The sequence below is a fragment of the Kogia breviceps genome, chromosome 15, assembly GCF_026419965.1.
Source record: "Kogia breviceps isolate mKogBre1 chromosome 15, mKogBre1 haplotype 1, whole genome shotgun sequence".
NCBI classification, from domain to species: domain Eukaryota; kingdom Metazoa; phylum Chordata; class Mammalia; order Artiodactyla; family Physeteridae; genus Kogia; species Kogia breviceps.
This window is the reverse complement of record NC_081324.1, coordinates 23286191-23313340: the sequence shown is the minus strand read 5'-3', so window position 1 is coordinate 23313340 and position 27150 is coordinate 23286191. Positions and strand designations below refer to the sequence as shown.

At 46.4% G+C, this 27150-nt stretch overlaps 1 protein-coding gene across 2 annotated transcripts in view; it reads right to left on the bottom strand.

The window, feature by feature from the left end:
• Positions 1-27150, bottom strand: part of MYO5B (myosin VB) — a 353322-nt gene that overhangs the window by 50611 nt on the left and 275561 nt on the right. For both annotated transcript variants that reach the window (XM_059039745.2, XM_059039744.2), the window contains exons 18-21: positions 14890-15001; positions 8847-9058; positions 6740-6896; positions 4620-4859 (exon numbers count right to left, since the gene is read on the bottom strand). In XM_059039745.2, the coding sequence (XP_058895728.1) occupies positions 4620-4859; positions 6740-6896; positions 8847-9058; positions 14890-15001 (721 nt within the window). The remainder of the gene's footprint in view (positions 1-4619; positions 4860-6739; positions 6897-8846; positions 9059-14889; positions 15002-27150) is intronic.

Genomic DNA, 27150 nt, shown 5'->3' with positions numbered 1-27150 from the left:
GGCTTTGGGAAGTTGGGGAGTTAAGAGACTGGACCCAGACAGACCTGTGCTCAGACCGAAGCTCTATCCTGATCAGCTGCGAACATATGGTCAGGTCATTCCACCTCCCTGTGCCTGGCTTCCTCATGTGTGAAAGACGGATAATTGTAACTCCTTCCTCACAGGGTTTTATCAAGGCTCAGGGAGATTAAGGGCTCCCCTGGGGCCCAGCACCCAGTTAGTACCTGATAAAGGACAGCTTCTTCATTATTCAGTTCTCTAGGGACCCCCGGGGAGAGATGCTCTGAACTCTTTGCCCGCCGCCTGGGGTGTGGGTGGGAGATTCCTGATTCGGAACAGGAACATTTCCTGTTCTGGAGGCGTGGTTTTAGAAAGGAGGACCCCAGAAGGGCCCAGCAGTTTCCTGCCTCATTCTCACGCCATGGAACCCATGGCCGCGCAGCCAAGCCTGGCACAGGGAGTGGTGAGGGGCACTTGCTCCCTCATAGACCCTGGAAACCCTCCCTGTGATGGCAGGCCAGGCTCCCTGGAGCTGCCTTTGTCAGTGTGACCCGAGACCTGGCCAGCTCTGTCCTCCAGCGAGGGCCGTTTCCTGACAGCAGGGCGCTGGGGATTTCCATATGGACCCCTGTTCTCCTCAAGCTCCTCAGACATCCCCAGAGGATGCTTACTCTGAGCCACTGCTCAAGGGTGCTGTACTACATGATTCACATCTATTAACTCATTCTCTCCTCACAAAAATCCTATGTAGTAAGGCTGATTAATATCTCCATTTCACAGGTGAGAAAACTGAGGCACAGAAGGACATAAAACTGACTTGTCACATACGATTTTTCAAATGTACATGGATGAAAAGTAAAATATTAACTAATGTTTACTGAGTGCATACTAAGTACACTGAATCAAACTGATTTAAAAGGTTACTGACTTGTAAATAAGTTCATCGGTACCTTTTTTTTTTAAGATTCCACATGTAAGTGATATCATATGATATTTGTCTTACAAATAGAGTCACAGATGTAGAAAACAAACTTATGTTTACCAGGGGGGAAAGAGGGGAAGGATAAATTGGGAGACTGGGATTGACACATACACACTACTGCATATAGAATAGATAACTAATAAGAACTACTGTATAGCACAGGGAACTCTACTCGATACTCTGTAATGACCTATGTGGGAAAAGAACCTAAAAAAGAGTGGATATGTGTATATGTATAACTTATCCACTTTACTGTCTATCTGAAACTAACACAACATTGTAAATCAACTATACTCCAATAAAATTTTTTTTTAAATAGGGAAAAAAAAAAGGGCTTCCCTGGTGGCGCAGTGGTTGAGAGTCTGCCTGCCGATGCAGGGGACACGGGTTCGTGCCCCGGTCCAGGAAGATCCCACGTGCTACGGAGCGGCTGGGCCCGTGAGCCATGGCCGCTGAGCCTGCGCGTCCGGAGCCTGTGCTCCGCAACGGGAGAGGCCACAACAGTGAGAGGCCCGCGTACCGAAAAAAAAAAAAAAAAGGGAAAAAAAGAATCTTAATATGTTGTAAAATAAATAAATAAATAAATAAATAGAGGTTACTGACTGAATCCATACATTTGCATCATATTTTCATATATCAAATAAAATATATTTAAATATAGCCTTATACTCATAAAGGTCTAAGGAACTTGACCCTCATTGTAAAAAATATTGCTAGCTCAACTGGCCTTCTCGCTCTACATGATGTGCTTGAATAAAGCCAGATTGATAGACAGCCAAGTTCATAGGTTACATCATTTTGGCTGAAAAATGTCACACCACAGGGCTACACCAGGAACACTGCAAGAAATCATCCCAGGAACTGTCACTGAACTTACTGCTGAAGGATATTGTGAAGGATGTGGTTTATTACATCACAGGTTCTGAAAACCCTCAGGAAAACTGTCTCAGCACCACGGACAGCTCAAAACCCTCCTAAACTCTTTCAACAGCTCTCAAGGGATCCTGTTCCCTTCTTTCTGTTTGCTTGGGAGCTTTGTGCTAATTTTGCATCTTGTCTCTTTGGTTGGGTGCAAAAAACCTTAAACATGAACTTTGGGCACTAACCTTACCCTGGTTTTATCTTTCAGTTTCCTCCTTTGCTGACTTCTTGGCAGTAGGGATACTTTTTAAAAAAAGCTCCCCTTGGTGATTCTTCATTGCAGCCTGGAGTTGGGAACCACTTTATTAGCCACTTTATGGCATCAGTGAATTTTTGAGCTAGAAGTTAGAGATCTTAGGCCAATTGTCTCTGAGGAACTCAAAGCCTAATCAGAGATTCGGCCATCACCCCAAACTGTCAGCTCTGGTTGCAAGTATAACTGAGACAGAACTCAAACCTCCATCCAGCTGGGACTTTGTCCACTACACCTCATGCTGCTCTGGCAAATATTTTGGGATGCCTTCACCTATGTTGTTCCTGGCACACGTGTACCCTTTCCTCCTGGCTAAGAACCTTGTGTGTCAGGGGAGCAGCTGCCTGAGTTGTCTCCAGCCATAAAGAAAGAACAGAAACCCATTCATTTACAAAGGCTCGCCCTGCCTGCTAAGAGACTGCAATAAAACAAGTCCTGGTGCCACGGATTATGCTGATGACTTCTCTCACGACACAGCACCAAGCATGTTCTTTGACACTGGGTCATACACCCCACTGTCCAAGGACGACACTGTCTATGAGAATGAACCCCAAACAAAGCTAAGAGTCTTCCTTGTTCTGAGGAATTCTCACATGTCTGAAGAATCCCCTAATATGCAGATATCCTAAAATTTGGTTGGAGGCAGCAGAACATTCTTTGGAACCAAACTGCCAAGTTTCAAACCTAGCCATGCTACTTACTAGCTGTGTGGCTACTTAACCTCTCTGTGCCTGTTTAAAATGGGAATTATGGGCTTCCCTGGTGGCGCAGTGGTTGAGAATCCGCCTGCCGATGCAGGGGTCACGGGTTCGTGCCCCGGTCCGGGAAGATCCCACATGCCCCGGAGCAGCTGGGCCCGTGAGCCTTGGCCGCTGAGCCTGCGTGTCCGGAGCCTGTGCTCCGCAACGGGAGAGGCCACAACAATGAGAGGCCCGCGGACCACACACACAAAAAAAGGGAATAATGTTAAATCTCATAGGGTTGTGGTAACGATCAAATGAGTCAACACATGAGAACAGTGCCTAGCACACAGTCAGGCGACATGGGGAGGGACACAAGAAAGCAAGATCTAACCCACCCCCTCCTGCCTCTTCTCCTTACCCTCTGCACACAGGGTAACACCTGCCACTACTCACAGATGTTTGCCAAGCAGGAAGCTGAAGGCAAAAAGCTCTTTTAAAAATAGGCCTTTAAAATCTGCTTCTCTTTGATGTTCAGCACATGGAGTATAAAATACCAGATTTATTCTTAACCTCTCAAGTCAACTTGAGAAATCAGCAATGCCAACGCAGGGCCCTATGGCTGGAACCCAGGGCCGAGGCGGCCGGGCAGTACATGGGGCTCCTGGCAGGGTGCAGCAGTGCCAACAAAATCTGCTCGTCCCTCTGACTAGACCTGGTTCCGAAGTTAACTGGCACAATTTGACTATGCAAGTGTCTTTCCTGGCCAGTCATCAATAGCTGTAATAATAATAATAATAATAGCAATGATAATAATAATAATACAACCCTAGGTCCTCCTTGTGATTATGTTTTCCAAATGGCTGATCCTGGAGTATAGACCTTTTCCTATCCACTCCTGATGCTCTGGGTAGATATGTCTTCCTCCCTGACCTGACCTATCACTGTGGGCCAACCAGGGCCAGGTATGTATTAAGTGTCCTCCATCCTGCACTGAGCTTTCTGTCTTGCTTCCCCACTAGGGAGCGAAGCCAAATAAGACACCTGTAGAACTCACATAGAGACAGACACCCAGGGTGACAATTTCTTCTCCAGAAGCCGTCTTTTGTAAGAACAGAAAGGCAGGAACATTTAACCACTTTTGGGCTCCTGTTTAGGGCAGCTGGTTTAGGTGTAAAATGGCTCATTTATTTTCTTGCCCTGTTGGGATCATGAGAAGCTTAAAAAGTGCCTAGCATAGAATAGGTACAATAAAACCAGTGACTGCCAAAGCACTACCTGGTGGCCCAACTCCAACTCTCCTCCACACGCCTTCAGCATGCTTTCCCCCTTCCTTCACTCCATCTTCTTCTTTCCTTTCTCAAGAGTCACCTGAAACCCTCCAGGGCATTGCAAGAGCCTGGTCCTGAGGCCATTAATACCCTACACGAGCAAGGTACCAGTGAGCCTGCTTTCAACTCTGGAAACCCATCTTAGCCACAACACAGGAAAGGACCGACACTTTAGTGACATTTGGGGTTTAAAAAACCAGCATCACCCTCGTTATGGCTGTGGGATCAGAAGACCTGGGCTGGAGTGCTGGTTCTGGCACTTTCTAATTCTGTGACCTTGGCCAAGTGCTTGATGCCCCCGATCCACAATTTGCTTATCTGTAAAATGGCCTCACGAAGTCTTGTGGGGATCAAATGAGAGCTCCCTGGGGAAGCCATGGGTCTCTCTCAAACATGCCCGTGGAGTCTCCCCACAGCCACACCCCCCTCGGGTGGGAGCCCAAGACACTAACCTGGTCGTCGATCTTCCGCTGCAGCTGGACCACCTTGTTCTCCATGCCCACGTTGAGGCGTTTTAGGTGCTCTGCTGAGCGGGCCTCAATCTTGAGGGCCTTCAGCTCCTGCTTGGCCTTGAGCCTCCTGAAGCCGCACTGGATGACAACGGCCGCGCCCCGAAGCCGCTGGAAGCACCTGCGAGCCATCCAGCTCCGCACGTGCTTCTGGATGATGGTGGCCTTGTGCTCCCTGAGGACCTGGCAGGGGACAAGCACACACCTGGTGGGTTTGCACTGCAGGACGGGAGCAAGGGGCTCATGTACTGCTCTGGGGAGAGAGCCAAGGTCAGCGAGAGACAGCTTCCCTATGGCGTAGGGCTTTGGTGGCCATTTATTTTATGAACAACTTGGAACTAAGTTTGGCAGCCTGTGTACCTACAGGAAATCAGCTGTCAAGCTCTCCTTTCTAGTTTTTTGTTTTGTTTTTTAACTTTTTATCGGTTAGGAAACCACAGTCCAAAAACCTCAAAGTTGGAGGGGCTTAAAGATTTTCCAGCTGATAAGCCCCCCATTCAACAGATGTGGATCCCCTCCTGGTGACGGTGAGGGGGGAGATGAAGGGACACTGTTGAGTGAGATTGCTGAGTGGGTTAAATGGCTTACAATTACAAACTTGGCTTGCAATTCACTGTTTTTTTTTCCTATCCAGTTAAAAAAACCACTCAGAAAATTAAAGCATCATCAGTGTTCTCACTCTAATGCCCTGCAAATAAATATTTGTGGAATGAATACATAAACATGTTGAAGGACTAACATGCCCGGTATCACAGCTCTGAGATGAGCTGGGTTCAAACCCCAGTGCCTCCGAAATGCCACCTGTCCCATCCATGGCGACACCACACAGATGTCACCAATCTCCCAGGAATATTCACAGAAGCTTTTCCCACTGGCCCGGGTGTGCTCCAGCTGGTGCCTAACCACGTTTGCTTTTTCATTATCAATGTAACACTTTATAGTTTTATTACTTAGAAAATCACACCTCTGAGCATAGATGAGGTAGATGTTCATTTTAGGAAAACAAAAGACCATTTTAGACATTTCGTTCCAATCCATCTTTCATCTTAGCATTGAGCTTCAGTTGTGCAGGGGTGATTTGGTGGATGGGGTGTGTCCTGACTTGGGGCTACCTAACTGGGTCTTTCAGCTTCATTGGATAATGGCCTGGCAGGGAGGAGGTCAGGGTCCTTCTCCTGACCTCACCTCACTGGGCTTCAGGCTGCTAATCAGTTAAATGAAGGAGCTTGCCTGATGATTCCCAATTTTGCCTCCTTCTTTCAAGTCTGTGTGAGCCCCAGATAGGTCACCAGGCTCTGTCATGGGCTGACCGAGTGCCTCTGGGCAGGTGAGTCAGCTGCTCCAAGCATCTCACAGCTGTTGAAGGGGTACAATGATACGCACCCTTCCTACCTGTGATACTTAATATGTGTCAGCTTGACTGGCCACGGGGTGCTCAGGTTAAAGACTGTTTCTGGGTGTGTCTGTGAGGATGCTTCCACAGAGAAGTATTTGAGCTGGTGGGCTCAGTGAAGAGGACAGCCCTCCCTGTGTAGTGGGCATCACGCCATCCACGGGGGGACTGAATAGAACAAAAGGTGGAGGAAGGAGGAATCGCCTTCTTCCTGCCTCACTGTTGAGCTGGGACATTTCATCTCATCTTCTCCTGCCCTCAGACTGGATGTGTACCATCAGCTCCCTTGTCCTCAGGCCTTCAGACTCGGCTGAATTACACCCCTGGCTTTCCTGGGTCTCCAGCTTGTAGATAGCAGATGGGGGGACTGCTCAGCCTCCATGACTGCATGAGCCACTTCCTCATAATAAATACACACACACACACACACACACACACACACACACACACACACACAGAGATACACGCATCTCCTATCGGTTCTGTCTCTCTGGAGAACTTTTGAGACACTACACCTCATGAGACTTTGGTTAGGATTCAGTGAGAGCAGAGTTGTGAAATTACTTAGAAAAAAGTCAGAAGCACCCAATAAACATTTATGTTGGTGCCAACCCATTTGCTGCTGCTTAGTTCTGATTTTACAGCCTGAGTCCCTCAGGTGGCTACACACCTGGTGGTAGATTCTCCGTGCAAACATGCCCCGAGCGAAGGCCTGGATGACGACGGTGGCCCTGCGGACCCTCTGGTAGGCCTGGTGAGCCCTCCGCATGCGGTACTGCTTCTGGAGCACCACAGCCGCCCGGGTCCTCCGCAGATGCTCAGCCAGCCTGGGGAGGGAGAGAGTGGTGGGCCAGGCTGACAGAGGCCTCTGGGCCACTCTTGAATGCGAGCCCCTCCCGCCCTGGCCCTGCCTGGACACCACAAGGACAAGCTAACTCTCGTCACCGTTACCGACTGTAGCAAGGCCTTGGGGACTTGAGGCTCAGCTCAGAACAGCAGAATTGGCTTCCTCCGTCTTGTGAAAAACATCTTTCCACACATTTACAATTCAGTCTAAGTCTGATCAACTCTGGTCCTCATCTGTCCACTCCCCCACCGCAAGCCTCTCCTGCAACCTGGACAGTCCTCAACAACATCACATGTTCACACCCATCTGGTCCCTGGAGCTCATCGGGTGTGGAGAGGTCAGGAGCCGTGTCTCAAGCATCCTTGTACCCCTACATCCAGTACAGGGCCTGGCATAGTAGCACAAGTATTTGCTGAATGAATAAAACCTTCTCAGACTTGCAGCGACCCCTGTGTTTTCTCATCTCCCAGCCCGTTCTGCTGGGGATACACTGCACATGGGCATCTACTTTCCTCTGTTTCATTTCCGCATTCTCCATCTCACCCCTCAAGACAGACATAAAGTCAGTCCAACACTTTTTACCCTTCTTCAGGGCTTTGTCTGGTATCAGGCTCATAGCAAATGCTCAACTAGAGAGTCAGAATATTAAAAGCTAGAAAGGACCTTGGAAATCATCTAGCACAGCTCCAGAGTGGGAGGTGACCCACTCAGCCCTGCTCTACCTGCTGAAATGAGTCCGATTCCTGGTCCAGCTCTCCCTGAGCAGTCTCTCTAGAACACAAACACCCTGCAGGGCGAATGCAGGCCAGCTTGCTGCCCAAGTCAGAGCCCCTGGCACAAGGGTGCTCAGTGATGCCCTGACTGTGGATGATGACTTAGTGTTGATACTACTGACAACCTTCTCATTTCTGTAGCTTTTGTTCCAGAGACCATCTCTCAGCTCTTCACAGGTAAATTAAAGGCGTTCATCATCTCCAGTTCTGCTCGGATAAACAGCTAACAGCAAGGACAGAAGGGGGAGCTGGAGTAATCTTCTAACTTTATGGTACAAAGGGTGCCTGCTCTGGGCTTGTTTTATATATTCAAGCAGAGCAGCCACTTGTGAAACTTTGGCTTCCAAATGCAAGGCTTCCTGGCAATTAGTCATTTCTCTGAGGAAATCCGGATCTGAAGAGGTCACTGATTTTGAACTAGGGCTGGGTCCAAAATCTGATGACCTGTGTAAAGGTCCGGGGGTGGGTGTCGTGGCGGGGGTGTCCTCCACGCCCATCTCTCTGCTCTCTGGAGATGCTTATACCGCTTTAGCACTTCATCAACCCAATGACATCACTGAGGAGACGTTTAAAGTAAAGTAGCCTCTTCTGCATGGTGTTGGCCTGGGTCAGGGCAGCCGACTGGCTTCAGGCTCTGCCCCTAGGTAGCTGCTTGTGGTCAGACAAGTCTCGCCCTCTCTGTGCTGGCTGAGTGCAACAACTCATAGAAGGGATCTCCCCAGGTCTTGCCAGCCCTATTTACCAAACTCCCAGGGGATTTTGAAATTGGTGGTGTGAATCACAAAGCTGAGTATATGTTAACTGTGACAAAAAAGGCTGAAATTGTCTCTTTTTCTAAAAGAAGATTGTTTTACTTAAGAGTTTAAGCAAAGGGCAAATGGAGGTTTTGTGGGAAAACCAGCCAGAGCTAGCCTAGGACAGGGACAGACTGGGGGAGGCAAAAGACCTGGGAACTAGACCTACACGCTCAGGTGAGAAGGGCAGGAGAGAGAGGGGCCCAGCTGCTGGGGGAAAGCCCGATGCAGACAGGGCCCAGCAGGAACCACTCTAACTACGAGGGCTGAGAGACGCCAGCCAGCTTGGAGCTGGTCCCAGCCCCCTGCCCCTCCACCCTCACCGCCAATCTGCTACCTTAGATGTGCCCCGGCTCAGCTCACCTGCGGGCCAGGTGTCCTCGGCAGTACCTCTGCAGAGTTAAGGTAGCTGCCTTCAACCTGCGGTATTTCACCTTCTGCAGCCAGCCCCGGACGGTTTTCTGGATCATGATGGTGGCTGCCCGGAACTTGTCAGCCCGAAGCTTCTCCAGGTAGGCCACCTGGCCTGCCCGGAAGAAGATCTTGGTGCGGCCAAACTGGAACTTGTCAGGATCCTTTACAAGGCAGGGAGGGGAGCTGGTTCACCATCCGTGAGCAGTAAGGGAAAGCACCCTACCACCCCAGGTCCTCTGACGCACAATTCCCTCGCCAGGTCTCACATGCCCCGGCTCCTTAAACAAATGCTGAGAGTTAGTGTGTTAACAGACCCCGAGCCTGTCCCTACTGCTGGTCAGACACTGAATGCAGCAGTGAAAAAGATCCCTGCCCGCCAGCAACTGAGATGGTTGTGAGGGCAGTCAGACAAGCAAACAAGGACACAGTACATTTCAGGCAGTGCTGAAGATTACGAAGACAATAAACTGAGGGCTGGAGGACGGGATGGAGATGTTGAAATAGGCTAATCGAGGAAGGCATTTCTATGGAGGTGATATTTAAGCAAAGGCCTGAACGAAGTGAAAGGAGGCAGGTGTGGGAAATTACGAATATGTTGCAAATAACACCCCAATACATTTTATTTGGTTTCTAACTATGTTGTGAGGTTTTTTCAGACATATAATTACTGTCTTTAATTACATCTATTCAGGTTAAAGCTAATTGCCCTTCCCTGCGCTTACCCTGGTGGATAAGGGAAGGTGAGCCAGCCATGTGTATGTGGATGAGCCTGGGCTAGAATATTCAATAGGCAGCTCACGATAACTGAGCACTCTTTGTAAATAAACTTCATCTAATTTTGCTCACTTGGCATGAAGACCATAATAAGGAGGAGATAATGAGCCAAGGTCTAGGGAAAACACACACACAAGAATACATTTCATGTTGACAAATGGCTCTGAAAGAATGCTGAGTCACCACTCTTCACGGCCAAGCCCTGGACAGCTAACAGGAACCTGGCGTCACGCACAGGAAATCCAGGCTGCCTGAGCCGTGGCTGAGCTGGGACACAGCATCTGGCTAGACCGTCACTGATTGTCGCCTCCATGGTCGGGCTGCTGGTGAAGCTGGGAGGAGCAGGCTGCGAGGACCTGGTTCTCATCCCCGCATCTGCTGAGGGCCCTCAGCTCATGCCGGGAGGAACAGGGGCTGCACCGGGCGGGGAAGCTTTGAGGCGGCCGAGGCCTTGCCTGCATCACTGCCCTGCTGGGGAGACACCTCCTCAGTGAGGAAGGCTCCAGAAGCAAAAGGTGGGCTGCTCAGCCCTCACGGTCAAGGGACAAGCCTGGCTACTAGGCCTTTAGCAGAGCTAGGGCCTGTGGGGGGGGGGGGGTGCCTGCTGCCTCTCAGGAACCACAGTACACAGGCTCCGTTTTCTATTCTGGAAAAAACCACAAGGGAAAGAGCAGTCTGGTTCAGAGCCACAATTTTTACAAATGAGGATCTCTCTGAAGGTCCTGCCTGCTACAGCCATCACCACTGCCCTGATGGCTGCACTCCCCTTCCCCAAGGTGTCTTGAGAACTTCCACCCAGGCCTGCTTTCTGTAACCCCTAGAACTGACATACTCTTCACATACCAATCAGAGGTTATCTTTTGAGAAGCCTTCTCCAGTAATCAGAGACTGAGGGAGTAGAAAGGAATCTTAGCAATCTACCCCAAGCCACTGCTTTTATTTTACAGATGCCTAGAATGTTGAGGTGACTTGCCAAAGGTCTCATTGAAAATATCAAGGAATAGAACCCAAGACCCAGGACTCCCAGGCCAGAGGTCTCTTACTACACCTCGCCGCTTCTGTAATACCATCTCCTTCTCACTCTCCTCACATACATATTTCCTCGTGCTCTCTGGGTCTCAGTAGATGCTTGTCAATATGCTCCTTCACTGTCAGGATGAAGGTTCAGGTTTGCATGATGGCCAGTGATGTCTATAACCACACTAGATGACCATCTTTCCTGGAGGGCAGGGCCCACCTAGTACACCCTTTCAGTAACCCTCACACTGACCACTCCAGGTGAGTACATAGGAAGAACTCAATACACATTTGTGGAGTTAAAGAATAAAAAATTCAGGCAAAAGATGGAGGTATTCCTACAATCCTTGCAGAATGAGACTATCACTCATGAGCAACCTCATGATGCAGCCCCTGCCCTGTGGCTGCCTGCCAATGAATGTGGCTGATAAGCGCCTACTGCCTGGCCTACATGCCACCTTCGTCACTGCTTCTCTCCTAATCACTCTGCTCTAAAATGTACTATGACATAAATCACAGCACGGATCCTTTTTGACCCACCTCCTAGAGAAATGGAAAGAAAAACAAAAATATACAAATGGGACCTAATGAAACTTCAAAGCTTTTGCACAGCAAAGGATACCATAAACAAGACCAAAAGACAACCCTCAGAAAGGGAGAAAATATTTGCAAATGAAGCAATTGACAAAGGATTAATCTCCAAAATTTATAAGCAGCTCATGCAGCTCAATAACAAAAAAACAAACAACCCAATCCAAAAATGGGCAGAAGACCTAAATAGACATTTCTCCAAAGAAGATTGCCAACAAACACATGAAAGAATGCTCAACATCATTAATCATTAGAGAAATGCAAATCAAAACTACAATGAGATATCATTTCACACCGGTCAGAAGGGCCATCATCAAAAAATCTACAAACAACAAATGCTGGAGAGGATGTGGAGAAAAGGGAACACTCTTGCACTGCTGGTGGGAATGTAAATGGATACAGCCGCTATGGAGAACAGTATGGAGGTTCCTTAAAAAATTAAAAATAGAACTACCATATCCCACTACTGGGCATATACCCTGAGAAAACCATAATTCAAAAAGAGTCATGTACCAAAATGTTCATTGCAGCTCTATTTACAATAGCCAGGAGATGGAAGCAACCTAAGTGTCTATCATCAGATGAATGGATAAAGATGTGGCACATGTATACAATGGAATATTACTCAGCCATAAAAAGAAACGAAATTGAGTTATTTGTAGTGAGGTGGATGGACCTAGAGTCTGTCATACAGAGTGAAGTAAGTCAGAAAGAGAAAAACAAATACCGTATGCTAACACATATATATGGAATCTAAGGGGGAAAAAAAAAAAAGGTCATGGAGAGCCCAGGGGTAAGATGTGAATGGAGACGCAGACCCACTAGAGAATGGACTTGAGGATGTGGGGAGGGGGAAGGGTAGGCTGTGACAAAGTGAGAGAGTGGCATGGACATATATACACTACCAAACGTAGAATAGATACTAGTGGGAAGCAGCCGCATAGCACAGGGAGATCAGCTTGGTGGTTTGCTACCACCTAGAGGTGTGGGATAGGGAGGGTGGGAGGGAGGGAGCCACAAGAGGGAAGAGATATGGGGACATATGTATATGTATAACTGATTCACTTTGTTATAAAGCAGAAAGTAACACACCATTGTAAAGCAATTATACTCCAATAAAGATGTCAAAATAAACAAATAAATAAAATAAAATAAAATGTACTAAGCACGTTCCTGGAGAGGGCAGGGAGCTGGCATGTGCCATTTTAGGCTAACGTGTGGCTTTGCCAAGTCTCAGTTGCTTGAAGTCCCAAGTCACTTAGCATTGGTGACCAGAAGATGTGGTCCCCAAAAAAGGGAAAAAACAAACAAAAAAAGGAAATAGAAGGTCTCTAGGGAAGTCTTAAAGCACTGATCCTTATTCCATCTCTAGGAAGGGTAATTATACAGTGACATTAATTAATCAGTCAGACTCAGTGGGTGATGTGGTTTGGACTGTGGGGGCTCCTGAATCACCTTGGGCAATTTATATCAGCTGCCTGTGCCTCAGTTTTCCTCAGCTGTGAAATGAGCATCAAGTTGTATCCTTCTCGTAAGGAAATGTTAGGATGAGATGAAATGTGTGAAGCAGTTAGAAAAGTGTCTGACTCCTACTAAGTGCTTAATAACCGTGAGCCACTGGTGGCAGGTTTCATCAGGATAAGCTCATGTCACCCATGCAGCCACTTGCACAAAGAGCAAACGAGCTCACAAAGAGCTCACATCAGAGCTCCTGTGATGACCAGTAATTGTGCTAGGAACAAATGACAGTGGGGCCCTTGCCATTTAGTTGTTCAGAGTCTGGTGAAATGAAAAAGAAGCCCTGAACTACAATACAAGGGGAGAAATGCAAAAATGGAAGACAGAAGTTGAGAAGTGTTAGCCAGTGACTAACTCCGTCTGGGAGGCCAGGGACAGGCTTCGAAGACCAGAAAGCATTTTAGAGCTCAATCTAGAGGGAAAGTAAAACCTGGCCGGACAGGTAAAAGAGGGAAAAAGCACTTCAGGCAGAGGAAATAGCACGTATTCACAAACTTTAGGGAATTCACTTGTTCACTCATTCCACAAATGTTTGGTGAGTTATTTCTGAGTGTCAGGCTCAGTACTCATACCTAGGGGAGAGTGTCAATACAAAGACCATCCTCTGAAAGAAAGGAGACACATCTGGAGCACAGGACAGCATAGTATGGGCTCAGAGAGTGCTGGATTGAGGAAACCGGGAGGGCAGAGTTGGCATGGAAGCTGGGCATTAACAAGCCAGTGGCCTGAGCGTATCAGGAGGAGGACGGGGCAGTGGCACTCGGTCCTGCTAGCTGGAGGGGAGCAGAGTGGGGGAAGCTGAGTCAGCCAGTCTGACCTGGGCCCCCTCCAGAGTACCCTCTGTTTGGGAAGCAGCAGTTCTGCTGGAAGCTTGGAGAAATCCAGGGAAGGCAGAGGAAGTGTGGAACTACAGTCTGGAGAAAGGAGAAGGCAGCCCCATGGAAGAGTGGGCTACTTGTGAGCCTTGATTACATGAAGAGGCCAGCTCCTGGTACCAGTAGAGAAGGAAGACTCCTGACGCTCCATGTCAACCAGAATCAGCTGACCTTGAACCCATTTTTCTCACCCGTTGAAAGAGGACATGTTGAAATGTAAACACTGACAGATACACCACAGCAAAAACCTCAACTAACCAGAGTCCAAAGAACCAACTGCAACCTTCAATTAACGAGACTGTCATCCCTTACTCTCTATGGAATATTTAGCACAGTATTCTGCACTGTCTACAGCTACAGACTTGAGGTGCTAAGACAACGCTGAGGGTGACTGTGTCACTTTCACAAAATAACATATGACCTTAAAAGCTGATCATCTGGCAATGAGCTATAGTCCAGATGAACAGATTTTCCTAGCAAAACAATACTTAGAAATTAAAAAGTTTAGATGTAATTCTCTTACCTTCTTAAAGGAAGATTTTTGATATAATTTAGCCCTTTATTGAGACCATTAAGTACATACTCTGCTGTATTCCCTGGATACTCTGGAACTAAGAAATATTCAAGGATCTGCCCCTCGCTAAAGGCCCCCAAGACCTCTGCTATAGTTCTCCAGTCCCAAGTGTCAGCTGTTGAGTTCAGATTGTTTCAAATAAAATGAAATCCACTGCCTTATTTAAAACAAGCATCTGGGGGTGGGCCTGAGGCCGGCTCTGCAGTGAGGAAGCTACCAGAAGCGCAGCTATTTTCCCCTCCGCTGGCTTCCAGGCTGTGCCCGGGCTTCAGATCAGAGCACCCGGGTGGGTGCACTGGTGCCGGCGGGCTGAGCTATGGAGCCCCAGGCTTTGGGAAAGCCAGAGATCCCGGCCAGCAGCTTGTAGCCAGGAGCAGCCTCATCGTGACCTGCAGTGTGCTGTATAAACAATTTCATTTTCTATGTGAGATGTGATGTGGGAAAGGCTGGAAAGTTCTCCAGGCAGGTGAAGGGGCTTCTTCACAGTTGCTGACGCAGGCAAATGGATTAGGATCTTGGGAACAGTTTCAATACGAGGGATGAAGACCAAAAAGGCAGTTAACACCTCCCCCACGCCCCTATTCCCAGGGCACCTCGGCTGAGCCTCCCCTGGAGCCCAGCAGTCGGGCCGTGCCCAGCTCACCTTAATGAGGCTCTCCAGCACAGACTTGCAGATGGCCTTTTTGTCTGTGTTGGCGAGCTCTTTCTTCTTGACCAGCACCCGATACCGGTTGTAGAAGTCATGGTAGGCCCACCTGGAGGGGAAACCAGTGCATCAGGGGACACATCCTGCCTCTCAGACACACAAGGGCCATGGGTGATCTCAAACAGCGCCCCATGGGGTCAATATGCCTGGCACAAAGCCCTTCTCAGAGCAGCAAAACACGTTCCGGGGAATTCTGTTCTCCCTTGATGCCTTCTGAGAATTTCAGTGTGTAGTTAAGTTATAGAATCATGGCTGGAAGACTGAAAGAAAAAGGAAACATTGGAGGCTCCCCTGGGAGGGCTGACCAGAGGCAGAACCACTCACAGGGGGTTTTGCCCCAAAACGTGGAGCTCCACTCCACTGCTGCTGGAATGGGGGAGCCTTACCTGGAATGCAGCTTGATTTTTCTTCTTATAAAACTAAAACTAATATAGTTCATTGAAAACTTTCTAATGCAGGAAAGCATACGTTAGCAAATAAAGAGAGGCCATATTCTAACCTCTGGAGATACACTGTTCACACATGTTGGTATAGTTTAGAAGGAGCCATTTTTCTCCCGCAAGTAGACTTTATGATTCCACACGACCCCCGCTGTTTACTAGAGTAATGCAGGCCCACTGTAAAGAAAATTGTCCATCAATGCACGTAAAATAAAGAGCACTTAAAATTTCACTGCCTTTCAAGTAAGTGCTGTTCTGGTACATTCTGGAAGGAAATCTTTAAGAGAGCCTTAAGTTTATCCCTTGGCCTTTGAGGAGATCTCTACTTAAACAAATGCAGTCTTTTCAATGACCAAAGACATAATTTTCTAGGCAGGCTCTGACCCTTTCTCCCGAAAGCTACCTCAATTCACACGGACGCTCATACTCTTCTCGCTTCTCATCTCAGTTTTCAGGGGACGCTCACAGCCTTTGCGTGGAACTCATGTTCTGTTGAAGCACAATTCCACTCTAAGGAGACTTTGAATTTGCAGTCTAAGTCCCTCTGAAGGTGAGTTTGGCCCATCTGTCCCCATTCCTTCCGAGTCCTCAGAGGCATCAGGAGATGCTGCACACACACTTTGTCTTCAGGTCCACATGCTGTCCACGTTGCCCATTTGGAAATCATGCAGGTGCTGCCTTGAGATCGTGTGTTACCATCTACCATCACCTGTGGCCTTGCTGAGTGACTGTCCAGTTACTCAATCTCCCTCATTCTAAAGTATTAATACAGAATAAACGGATTGCATCCCTTCTCCTGGAGCACACTGGCTTTTAAAAGGGGTCCATTAGAAATTTTATCCAAATAAATGAGTACTGCGGGTATCAGGGGCCACTGCGGGCGGTGGACACCGTCTTGGAAGCAGGTTCTTCTAGAGCTGCTCCCCTTTGCCCTCCACAGTCGCATGCCAGTGTGGTCCTTGGGTTCCCCTTCCCTCCCAGGCCACCCATCTCCACTCCCTGGGACCAGAAGGAAAAGAGACTGAGCTCAGAGCCTCTCCCTGCCTTTGTAAACACTCGTCTGGTTTGGTGGAAGACTTCTAACACAGCCACGGGTCTCAGAGAAGGTGCAAATAACAAAACGGCTTTTTTTTCCATCTCTTTTTTTCTCTACATAAAATGGCTTGTGCCTTACCTTCTTTTTAAATAACAGCTTGAGATATAACACACATACTGTAAAGATGTACCTTTTTAAAAGTATACAATTCAATAGTTTTTTAGTACCTTCACAAAGTCGTGCAACTATCCCCAATGTTGAATTCCAGAACATTTCCATCACCCCCAAATGAAACCCGACACCTATTATCAGTCACTCCCTGTTCTCCCCTCCCCCCAGACCCTGACATCCACGAATATACTTTGTTTCCATGCCCTTTACTTTTTCAATGGGTCCTGTCCCTCACAGACGCAAGGTCACAGGGGAATGACAGCATCTGTTCTGCTCGGACCTGACCAGGTGTGCGCTTGGCCCTGCTCCGTGGGCTCACGATGTGTGGGTTCTCCCCTTCAGGAGCGGGGGGCGGGGGCGGACGGTGCTGGGATCAGGCCCAGGTAGCATTTCTGCTGCTCTGTGCCCTTTGGGACCGTGAACCAAACCCACCTAATTACTGAAAATCTCTACCAGGAGGCTTTAACAATGGAAACACTTCAGGTTATTTGCCCAGCTAAACGCTGCTTCAGTGATTTCTATCAGGCACAGTAAATGTCAAGAAAACTCCGAAGCCCTGACCGACCTAATACTGGCGGCCCAGGAACAGAGAGCTGGATGGATAAGCTGCAAATGAGACGTGCATTTTGTTTTTAATACATGCAAACGCTGTTGAATTTTTTCCAGGCTCTTTCGGCACCAGCCCCCAAGTTTTAAACATAGACCATTCTGTTTACTGATACTTCCACGTGGGGCAAGACGGATCTGGGCAAGAATCAAAGACTGAAAAGCGTCCTTACTCCCCACGTCCACTATCAGTGTTTGACCCGCGTCATGCACTCCTTCCTGCCCGCCCAGCGGGGGTGGGCTCTCCCTTCAAGGTGGCTCAGCACTGTCGGCGGCGTGGCTTTCTGGGGCCACTTTCCAGCTCCTGCAGTTCCGTGAGCCATGTCCTCATCTGTCTTGTTTCTCACTATGAGTTTGCAATTTCTCTGGGGAAATATTTAGAGCAGTGTTTCACTGGGCTAAAAACCTTCAATGCTTCTAATTTGAAAACCACTCACTGCTGACAGTTCTATAACTCAGGGAGGTTACAGGCTCCAGGAGATGACGAGGGAGTAGGGAGATGTGACCGCAATACAGAAAAAACTTGGAGGACGGGAGCAGAGAAGCCCGCTCTGACACTAAATGGCAGTGTGACCTTAGGCAAGTCACAGACTGGACACCTCACCTCCCCTGTCTGCAAGCGGAGAGAACATCGCCCACCTCACGAGCACCTCCCAGGACTTCAGTAGCCAGTGAGCTCATGGACGTGGAGGGTTTGGAAAGCTGCAACGCTTCCTAAAGACCGAAGTCACTCTCCCTTCCCATCCAAGCCCTGCCCCTTTTCTTGAAAAGGCTTCCTCAGATGCCTGCATCAAGGTGACACCAATGGGGGAGGAGGATGCTGCAGAAAGCAGCCCTTCCACAGAGGAGGGCTTGGGTGGGCACTCCCCCTCATGGGGTACCACAACAGGGTCCGGGCATGTATGTGTCCTTCACCAAAGGACCCAGAATCAAATATGGATTCCGTTTTCTATGGACCTCTCTGCTCTTAGAAATGAAATCTTCACAGGAAAGCCTCCCTCATCCGTAAGAGGAAAACCTTCCAAGGGAATCTAAATAGAATATGTGACTCTTTTTCCAAAAGTAGAATTTCTTAACAAGACTTTCTGATTTGGCAGGAACATCTGGATGGAGGTTTTCTGTGCCCATGTAAAAGTTAGGAAAGACCGCTTATTATCACCACAGGTACCCAAGGTTTCCCCCGGAGGTTATGTACCATGAAACCTCTCTCTCTCATAGCATTTGAAGTATTCCCGTTTCCCTGTGGGACACAAAGCTTTCTGCGTTGTATTGTGGATATTTTTACGTACATGCTAGCTTCTCTGCTGGACTTGTGCCTCCTTCGGCCAAGCTCGGATACGTCTTCTGATACTTTTTTTAAACCTCCCAGCACCTATCATGCATGGTATCTTTACCCGCAGTCACTACATCTTAGAAACTCGGTATTTTCTGAGCTTTAAAATGGCTGGAACCCAGTGTTAAACTTTTCTCTCTACCAGAGTTGCTCAAGGAGGGCAGGAACGGCTCTGGGGCAGACACTTCCTCAGTGTGTGGGACAGCTACCCAAGACACAGGACACAGAGCATCTTTCCACCATTACCCACCACCCCATTCACCAAGATATGCAGAAATGTCCCCAAACATTTGTGGAATGTGTATTACAGAACATAGTCCTAGTCCAAGGAACCTTGAGAACAATGGACCATGACTGCCATCTGCCTCTACAGTGTGAATCTGCTTCCTCCCGGTCCCCCCACCCTCGTTGGGTGGCCCTGGAGACACCCTCTCCCAGGCATCTCTGTGGCCGATGGCCTGGGGGTGTCTTTTAAGTCCACCCTGGGCCCAGCTGCTCTTCCATTCTATTCCGTATTAGCAGCGGGAGAAGAGCTCTCATCCTAAGTGTATTCCAGGCCTCAACTATGGCCCCAAACCTGGGCTATGTGGAGTCGTAGGGGCTTCAGAGACAGGACTCACTCAGCCCTGTTCTCTCTGGATTCAGACTTGCATGCCAGGGGTCTGGCTGAATGTCCCAGACTTTAATATCGTGTTCTCTCCAAAATAGAGGCCTACTTCACCCTATGTGTCTCTGGTCTGCTGGGGAGCAGGCATGCCAACCGGTAGAGCGGTCACAGCTGGGTGCGGGGAAAGCCCAGGACCTGTGATGGCTCCTGGGAAGAAGTGGGGGCAGGCATGGTGGATGAGCTGCCCCAGGTCAAGGGTTCAGCAGAGCCCACCAGTCTGGAAAGGTGCTTCCTCGTTACAAGCTCCTCAGGCCTCAAGACTGTGTGGTGGAGCACATGCAGTGGGGTGATGTTTTGCTTGACTGAGTTCCCATCTGGAGGCTGATATTGCACCTAACATCTACACGTGGGGACACCCCACAGAAGAACACGCCTGCCTGCAGGGCCCCAATGGACCAGTGTGTACAATAGAGTGGATCTGCAAAGGTGGCAGCACTTTGCTTCCTTCTCTTGGACAGGCTTCCTCATGCGGGGACTGGCTGGTATAGACAAGCTCTGAATCTCTCCAGTAAGACCAGAGTCTGAGGCTAAGTCACACAACCTCTCTGACATCAAGCCACAAGAGGAATCCCTGAAGATGGCATGTCAGGTTATCACAAGGACCCCTAAGAAAAAGGTGACGAATCCATCAGGGCTTTTCAGGTCAGAATTAGGTGTGTCAACCTGTACTTTGACACACCTCACGGCCCTATGCCAGTCAACTTAGGCAAAGATCCTGGTCATGCTGACACGGAACATAAGGGGTTATGCTTCTCTTCTAGTTTGAGAAGCTTCAGGAGCCTGTGAGCCCCAGGGGCGGCAGGGGAGTTGTGCTGGTCCCCTCCAGTGTTTCACACACGGGCCAACAGACGTTTGTGGGGCAGAGGTGTTTAGCCACGCTGAGATGCCCGTTAACCAGGACCAACAGAGTCTCTCTAGATACGAGTTGCAGAAACAATTTTCATGATGGACACCAAGCACCATACTCTTCTCTTGTTCTCCCTTTTGAAGAAACAAACCAGCAGAGAAATAAATGATGTTGGATGCAGGAGTTTTCCCTGGAACTGTATCAAGGATGGACAAAATTTTCCAAGGAACACAAGAGACCAAAGTCAGAGGAGAGGGCACTTTGTGGAAGACTCACAAGTGAAGGCATCCTTAACCCCTGGCCATGTGGAATGACGACTCCACCCCTTTCTATCTGTGAGGATTTAATCTGATCACTTAACTCTTAAGGGATCTGTTTTGTCATCCTAAAATGGGGTGATACCCCCTCATCTTGCCTACCAAGAGTCAGTATGGTCTTTTCAACAAATGGTGCTAGCACAACTGGTATCTGTATGCAAAAGGATGAGGTCAGACCTCTACTTCACATTACACATAAATTAACCCAAAATGAATTAAAAACCTAAACCTATAAAACTCTTAGAAGAAAACATAGGTGCAAATCTTTGTGACACTGGATTGGACAAACAATCTCAGAGGAAAAAATAGATACATTGGACTCTTGCTAAATGAAAAGCTTTTATGCTTCAAAGGACACCATCAAGAAAGTGAAAAGACACCCCACAGAATGAGAGAAAATATTTGCCAGTCATATATCTGATAAGGATCTAGTATCTAGAATATGTAAAGAACTACAACTCAACACCAAAGAGACAACTAACCCAATTTAAAAATGGGCAAGTGATGTGTATACCATTTCTCCAAAGAAGATATACGAATGGCCAATAAGCACATGGAAAGATGCTCAACTTCATTAATCATCAGAGAAATGCAAATCAAATCACAGTGAGATGCCACTTGACACCCACTAGGATGGCTATAATAAAAAAGACAGACAATAACAAGTGTTGGCAAGAATGTATAGATATGGGAAGCCCCATCCATTGCTGGTAAGAATGAAGAATGGTGCAGCCATGCTGGAAAACAGTGGCAGTTTCTTGAAAGAGTAAAGAGTTATCATATTACCCAGCAATCCTACCTCTAGGTATAAATAGGAGAAATAAAATATACATGCATACAAAGCTATGTGCATGAATATTCAGAGCAGTATTATTCATACTTGTTAAGAAGTGGAAATAATCCAAATGGCCAGACAAAAGTAAGACCCATATATATGCTGTCTACAAGAGACCCACTTCAGACCTAGGGACACATACACACTGAAAGTGAGGGGATGGAAAAAGATATTCCATGCAACCATTTGCATGGAATATTTCTACCCCAGAAAGCTGGGGTAGCAATTCTCATATCAGACAAAATAAACTTTAAAATAAAAACTATTACAAGACACAAAGAAGGACACTACATAATGATCAAATGATCAATCCAAGAAGATATAACAATTGTAAATATTTATGCACCCAACATAGGAGCACCTCAATACATAAGGCAAATACTAACAGCCATAAAGGGGAAATCGACAGTAACACAATAATAGTAGGGGACTTTAACACCCCACTTTCACCAATGGACATATCATCCAAAATGAAAATAAATAAGGAAACACAAGCTTTAAATGATACATTAAACAAGATGGAATTAATTGATATTTATAGGACATTCCATCCAAAAACAACAGAATACACATTCTTCTCAAGTGCTCATGGAACATTCTCCAGGATAGATCATATCTTGGGTCACAAATCAAGCCTTGCTAAATTTAGGAAAATTGAAATCGTATCAAGTATCTTTTCCAACCACAACACTATGAGACTAGATATTAATTACAGGAAAAAAATCTGTTAAGAAATACAAACACATGGAGGCTAAACAACACACTACTTAATAACCGAGAGATCACTGAAGAAATCAAAGAGGAAATCAAAAATACCTAGAAACGAATGACAATGAACACACAACAACCCAAAACCTATGGGATGCAGCAAAAGCAGTTCTAAGAGGGAAGTTTATAGCTATACAAGCCTACCTTAAGAAACAAGAAACATCTTAAATAAAAAACCTAAACTTACACCTAAAACAATTAGAGAAAGAAGAACAAAAACCCCCCAAAGGTAGCAGAAGGAAAGAAATTATAAAGATCAGATCAGAAATAAATGAAAAAGAAATGAAGGAAACAATAGCAAAGATCAATAAAACTAAAAGCTGGTTCTCTGAGAAGATAAACAAAATTGATAAACCATTAGCCAGACTTATCAAGAAAAAATGGGAGAAGACTCAAATCAATAGAATTAGAAATGAAAAAGGACAAGTAACAACTGACATTGCAGAAATACAAAGGATCATGATAGATTACTAGAAGCAACTATATGCCAATGAAATGGACAACCTGGAAGAAGTAGACAAATTCTTAGAAATGCACAACCTTCTGAGACTGAAACAGGAAGAAACAGAAAATATGAACAGACAATAAGAAGCACTGAAACTGAAACTGTGATTAAAAATCTTCCAACAAACAAAAGCCCAGGACCAGATGGCTTCACAGGCGAATTCTATCAAACATTTAGAGAAGAGCTAACACCTATCCTTCTCAAACTCTTCCAAAATATAGCAGAGGGAGGAACTCTCCCAAACTCATTCTATGAGGCCACCATCACTCTGATACCAAAACCAGACAAAGATGTCACAAAGAAAGAAAACTACTGACCAATATCACTGATGAACATAGATGCAAAAATCCTCAACGGGGCTTCCCTGGTGGCGCAGTGGTTGAGAGTCCACCTGCCGATGCAGGAGACACGGGTTCGTGCCCTGGTCCGGGAGGATCCCACATGCCGCGGAGCAACTAAGCCCGTGAGCCATGGCCGCTGAGCCTGTGCGTCCGGAGCCTGTGCTCCGCAACGGGAGAGGCCACAGCAGTGAGAGGCCCGCATGCCGCAAAAAAAAAAAAAAAAAAAAAAAAAAAAAAAAAAAAAAATCCTCAACGAAGTACTAGCAAACAGAATCCAATAGCACATTAAAATGATCATACACTATGATCAAGTGGGGTTTATCCCAGGAATACAAGCATTCTTCAATATATGAAAATCAATCAACATGATACACCATATTAACAAATTGAAGGAGAAAAACCATATGATCATCTCAATCAATGCAGAGAAAGCTTTCGACAAAATTCAACAACTATTTATGATAAAAATCCTCCCGAAAGAAAGCATAGAGGGAACTTTCCTCAACATAATAAAGGCCATATATGAAAAACCCACAGCCAACATCATCCTCAATGGTGAAAAACTGAAACCATTTCCACTAAGATCAGGAACAAGATAAGGTTGCCCACTCTCACCACTCTTATTCAACATAGTTTTGGAAGTTTTAGCCACAGCAATCAGAGAAGAAAAAGAAATAAAAGGAATCCAAATTGGAAAAGAAGAAATAAAGCTGTCACTGTTTGCAAATGACATGATACTATACATAGAGAATCCTAAGGATGCTACCAGAAAACTACTAGAGCTAATCAATGAATTTGGTAAAGTAGCAGGATACAAAATTAATGCACAGAAATCTCTGGCATTCCTATACACTAATAATGAAAAATCTGAAAGTGAAATTAAGAAAGCACTCCCATTTACCATTGCAACAAAAAGAATAAAATCTCTAGGAATAAACCTACCTAAGGAGACAAAAGACCTGTATAGAGAAAACTATAAGACATTGATGAAAGAAATTAAAGATGATACAAATAGATGGATATACCATGTTCTTGGATTGCAAGAATCAACACTGTGAAAATGACTCTACTACTCAAAGCAATCTACAGATTCAATGCAATCCCTATCAAACTACCACTGGCATTTTTTTTTTTACAGAAATAGAACAAAAAATTTCACAATTTGTATGGAAACACAAAATACCCCGAATAGCCAAAGCAATCTTGAGAACGAAAAATGGAGCTGGAGGAATCAGGCTCCCTGACTTCAGACTATACTACAAGGCTACAGTAATCAAGTCAAGACTGTATGGTACTAGCACAAAAACAGAAATATACATCAATGGAACCGGATAGAAAGCCCAGAGATAAACCCACACACATATGGTCACCTTATCTTTGATAAAGGAGGCAAAAATATACAGTGGAGAAAAGACAGCCTCTTCAATATGCGGTGCTGGGAAAACTGGACAGCAACATGTAAAAGTATGAAACTACAACACTCCCTAACACCATACACAAAAATAAACTCAAAATAGATTACAAACCTAAATGTAAGGCCAGACACCATCCAACTCTTAGAAGAAAACATAAGCAGAACACTCTATGACATAAATCATAGCAAGATCCTTTTTGACCCACCTCCTAGAGAAATGGAAAGAAAAACAAAAATAAACAAGTGGGACCTAATGAAAGTTAAAAGCTTTTGCACAGCAAAGGAAACCATAAACAAGATGAAAAGACAACCGTCAGAATGGAAGATAATATTTGCAAATGAAGCAGCTGACAAAGGATTAATCCCCAAAACATACAAGCAACTCATGCAGCTCAATATCAAAAAAACAAACAACCCAATCCAAAAGTGGGCAGAAGACCTAAATAGACATTTCTCCAAAGAAGATATACAGATTGCCAACAAACACACGAAAGAATGCTCAACATCACTAATCATTAGAGAAATTCAAATCAAAACCACAATGAGATATCACCTCACACCAGTCAGAATGGCCATCATCAAAAAATCTACAAACAATAAATGCTGAAGAGGGTGTGGAGAAAAGAGAACCCTCTTGCACTGCTGGTGGGAATGTAAATGGATACAGCCACTATGGAGAACAGTATGGAGCTTCCTTAAGAAACTACAAATAGAACTACCATATGACCCAGCAATCCCACTACTGGGCATATACCCTGAGAAAACCATAATTCAAAGAGTCATGTACCAAAATGTTCATTGCAGCTCTATTTATAATAGGCTGGACATGGAAGCAACCTAAGTGTCCATCAACAGGTGAATGGATAAAGAAGATGTGGCACATATATACAATGGAATATTACTCAGCCATGAAAAGGAACAAAACTGAGTTATTTGTAGTGAGGTGGATGGACCTAGAGACTGTCATACAGAGTGAAGTGAAGTAAGTCAGAAAGAGAAAAGAAAGAAAATGGTCAGAAGAACCTAGGGGCAAGACGGGAATAAAGATGCATACCTACTAGAGAACGCACTTGAGGACACAGGGAAGGGGAAGGGGAAGCTGGGACAAAGTGAGAGAGTAACATGGACATATATACACCACCAAATGTAAAACAGATAGCTAGTGGGAAGCAGCCACATAGCACAGGGAGATCAGCTTGGTGCTTTGTGACCACCTAGAGGGGTGGGATAGGGAGGATGGGAGGGAGGGAGATGCAAGAGGGAGGAGATATGGGGATGTATGTATATGTATAACTGATTCACTTTGTTATAAAGCAGAAACTGACACACAATTGTAAAGTAATTATACTCTAACAAAGATGTTAAAAATTTTTTTAAAAAATCCAAATGCCCATCAACTGATGAATGGGTAAAATAAAATGTGGTGTACTCTTATAATAAAATAGTGTTAAGCATTATAAAGGAATAACGTTCTGATGCATGCTACAACATGGATGAACCTTGAAAATATTATCCTAAGTGTAAGAAACCTGACATAAAAGGCCACATGTTGATCACATGTGTGATTCCATTTATATGAAATATCCGCAATAGGCAAATTTATAGAAAGATGATACTCATGCATGGGTTCTCAATGCAAAGGTGACAGGGCGCTCACCCCGCCATGGACACCCCATATATGCCTCTCCCTTTGTCCCCAACGTATGTCCTGGGCCTCTCAGGGGAACACAGGCTGAGACCCCAAGGTGGCCCTGGGTCTGAAGGTCGCTAAGCCCTACTGCAGGGGAAGGGAGACACAAGCCTTCCCCACTGGCTCCATGCTGGAGCCTAGATGCTAGGAGAGGACAGAGGCAAATCTAAGCAGTCCCGGCACTGCCCTCAGACAGTCAAGTGGCTGTGGTTTACCAGGGGCCAACACTTGCCTCTGGGAGACAGCTGTAGGGCAGGATGCATCTAAAAATCACCTGGGAAATCTTGTCGAAGGCAGATTCTGAGTCTGAGGCGGCTCCTGGCTTCTGGGAACACTTCCACATGACCATGATGTGCAGCCGTGGCCAAGAACCCGGTGTCAGACTCTGGTCCCCGGAAATGAGCACAGCGCTCAGGGGAGAAAGGGCCAGAACTAAGGGCAGGAAGAGCTGAGATAAAAAATTATTTTGCTCCAAAATAAGTTCTACATTCTTCTTTCTCGGTAGGATTTTTAAAAGCAAGGAGAGTAACTATGTGTCTGTTTGCTTAATCATGATTAAATAGGAAGGTGAACCAAGCAATTTCTCAAGCCTCCATCCAGTTCTCCAATCCTATGCTATTTAGTCCCTATGGGGCAGGGGGGTGAAGCTGGGGAAGGAGTGGAAGTCTTTTTGGAAAGCACCAGTGAGGTTTTCTGACGTGACTGTGAGGTAGAGTGAAGAGTTATGGTGAGTTTTTTTCGTAGGACATAAATACTGCATATTCAAGCAGCTCCCCTCTCCCCACCCCCCCACCCCCACACGCTTGTTTTGCTTAAGTGGAATTTGCTTCACAATTCCTCCAGCACACAAAGCTGCTCTGAATCCCCCCAAGGAGGGAGACAGGTGACTGCACAGGTGTAAGACACCTCCCGGGGTGGGGGGGGCGGCTGGGAGTCAGGTGCTGGGGGACCAGCTTGTCTTCCTGGACACATCATTTATCACGGTGCTTTATGGACGTGATCATGGACATTTTTCTTAGCCACTGTCACATTTCAACTTGAATGATACATTTTCATTTAAAATCAGACTCACAGAGGGCCATAATTCTTAGGGAGGATAAAAACAGACAGGTATACTGAAGCCTGAGGCCGGTGTGAGGGAGCACTAGAGACGGCTGCCGGCCAGCAATTCCGCATTCATCCCTCTCTGGCTTGGTGGACTGTGAGGGCACTGGCATCTATTAATTTC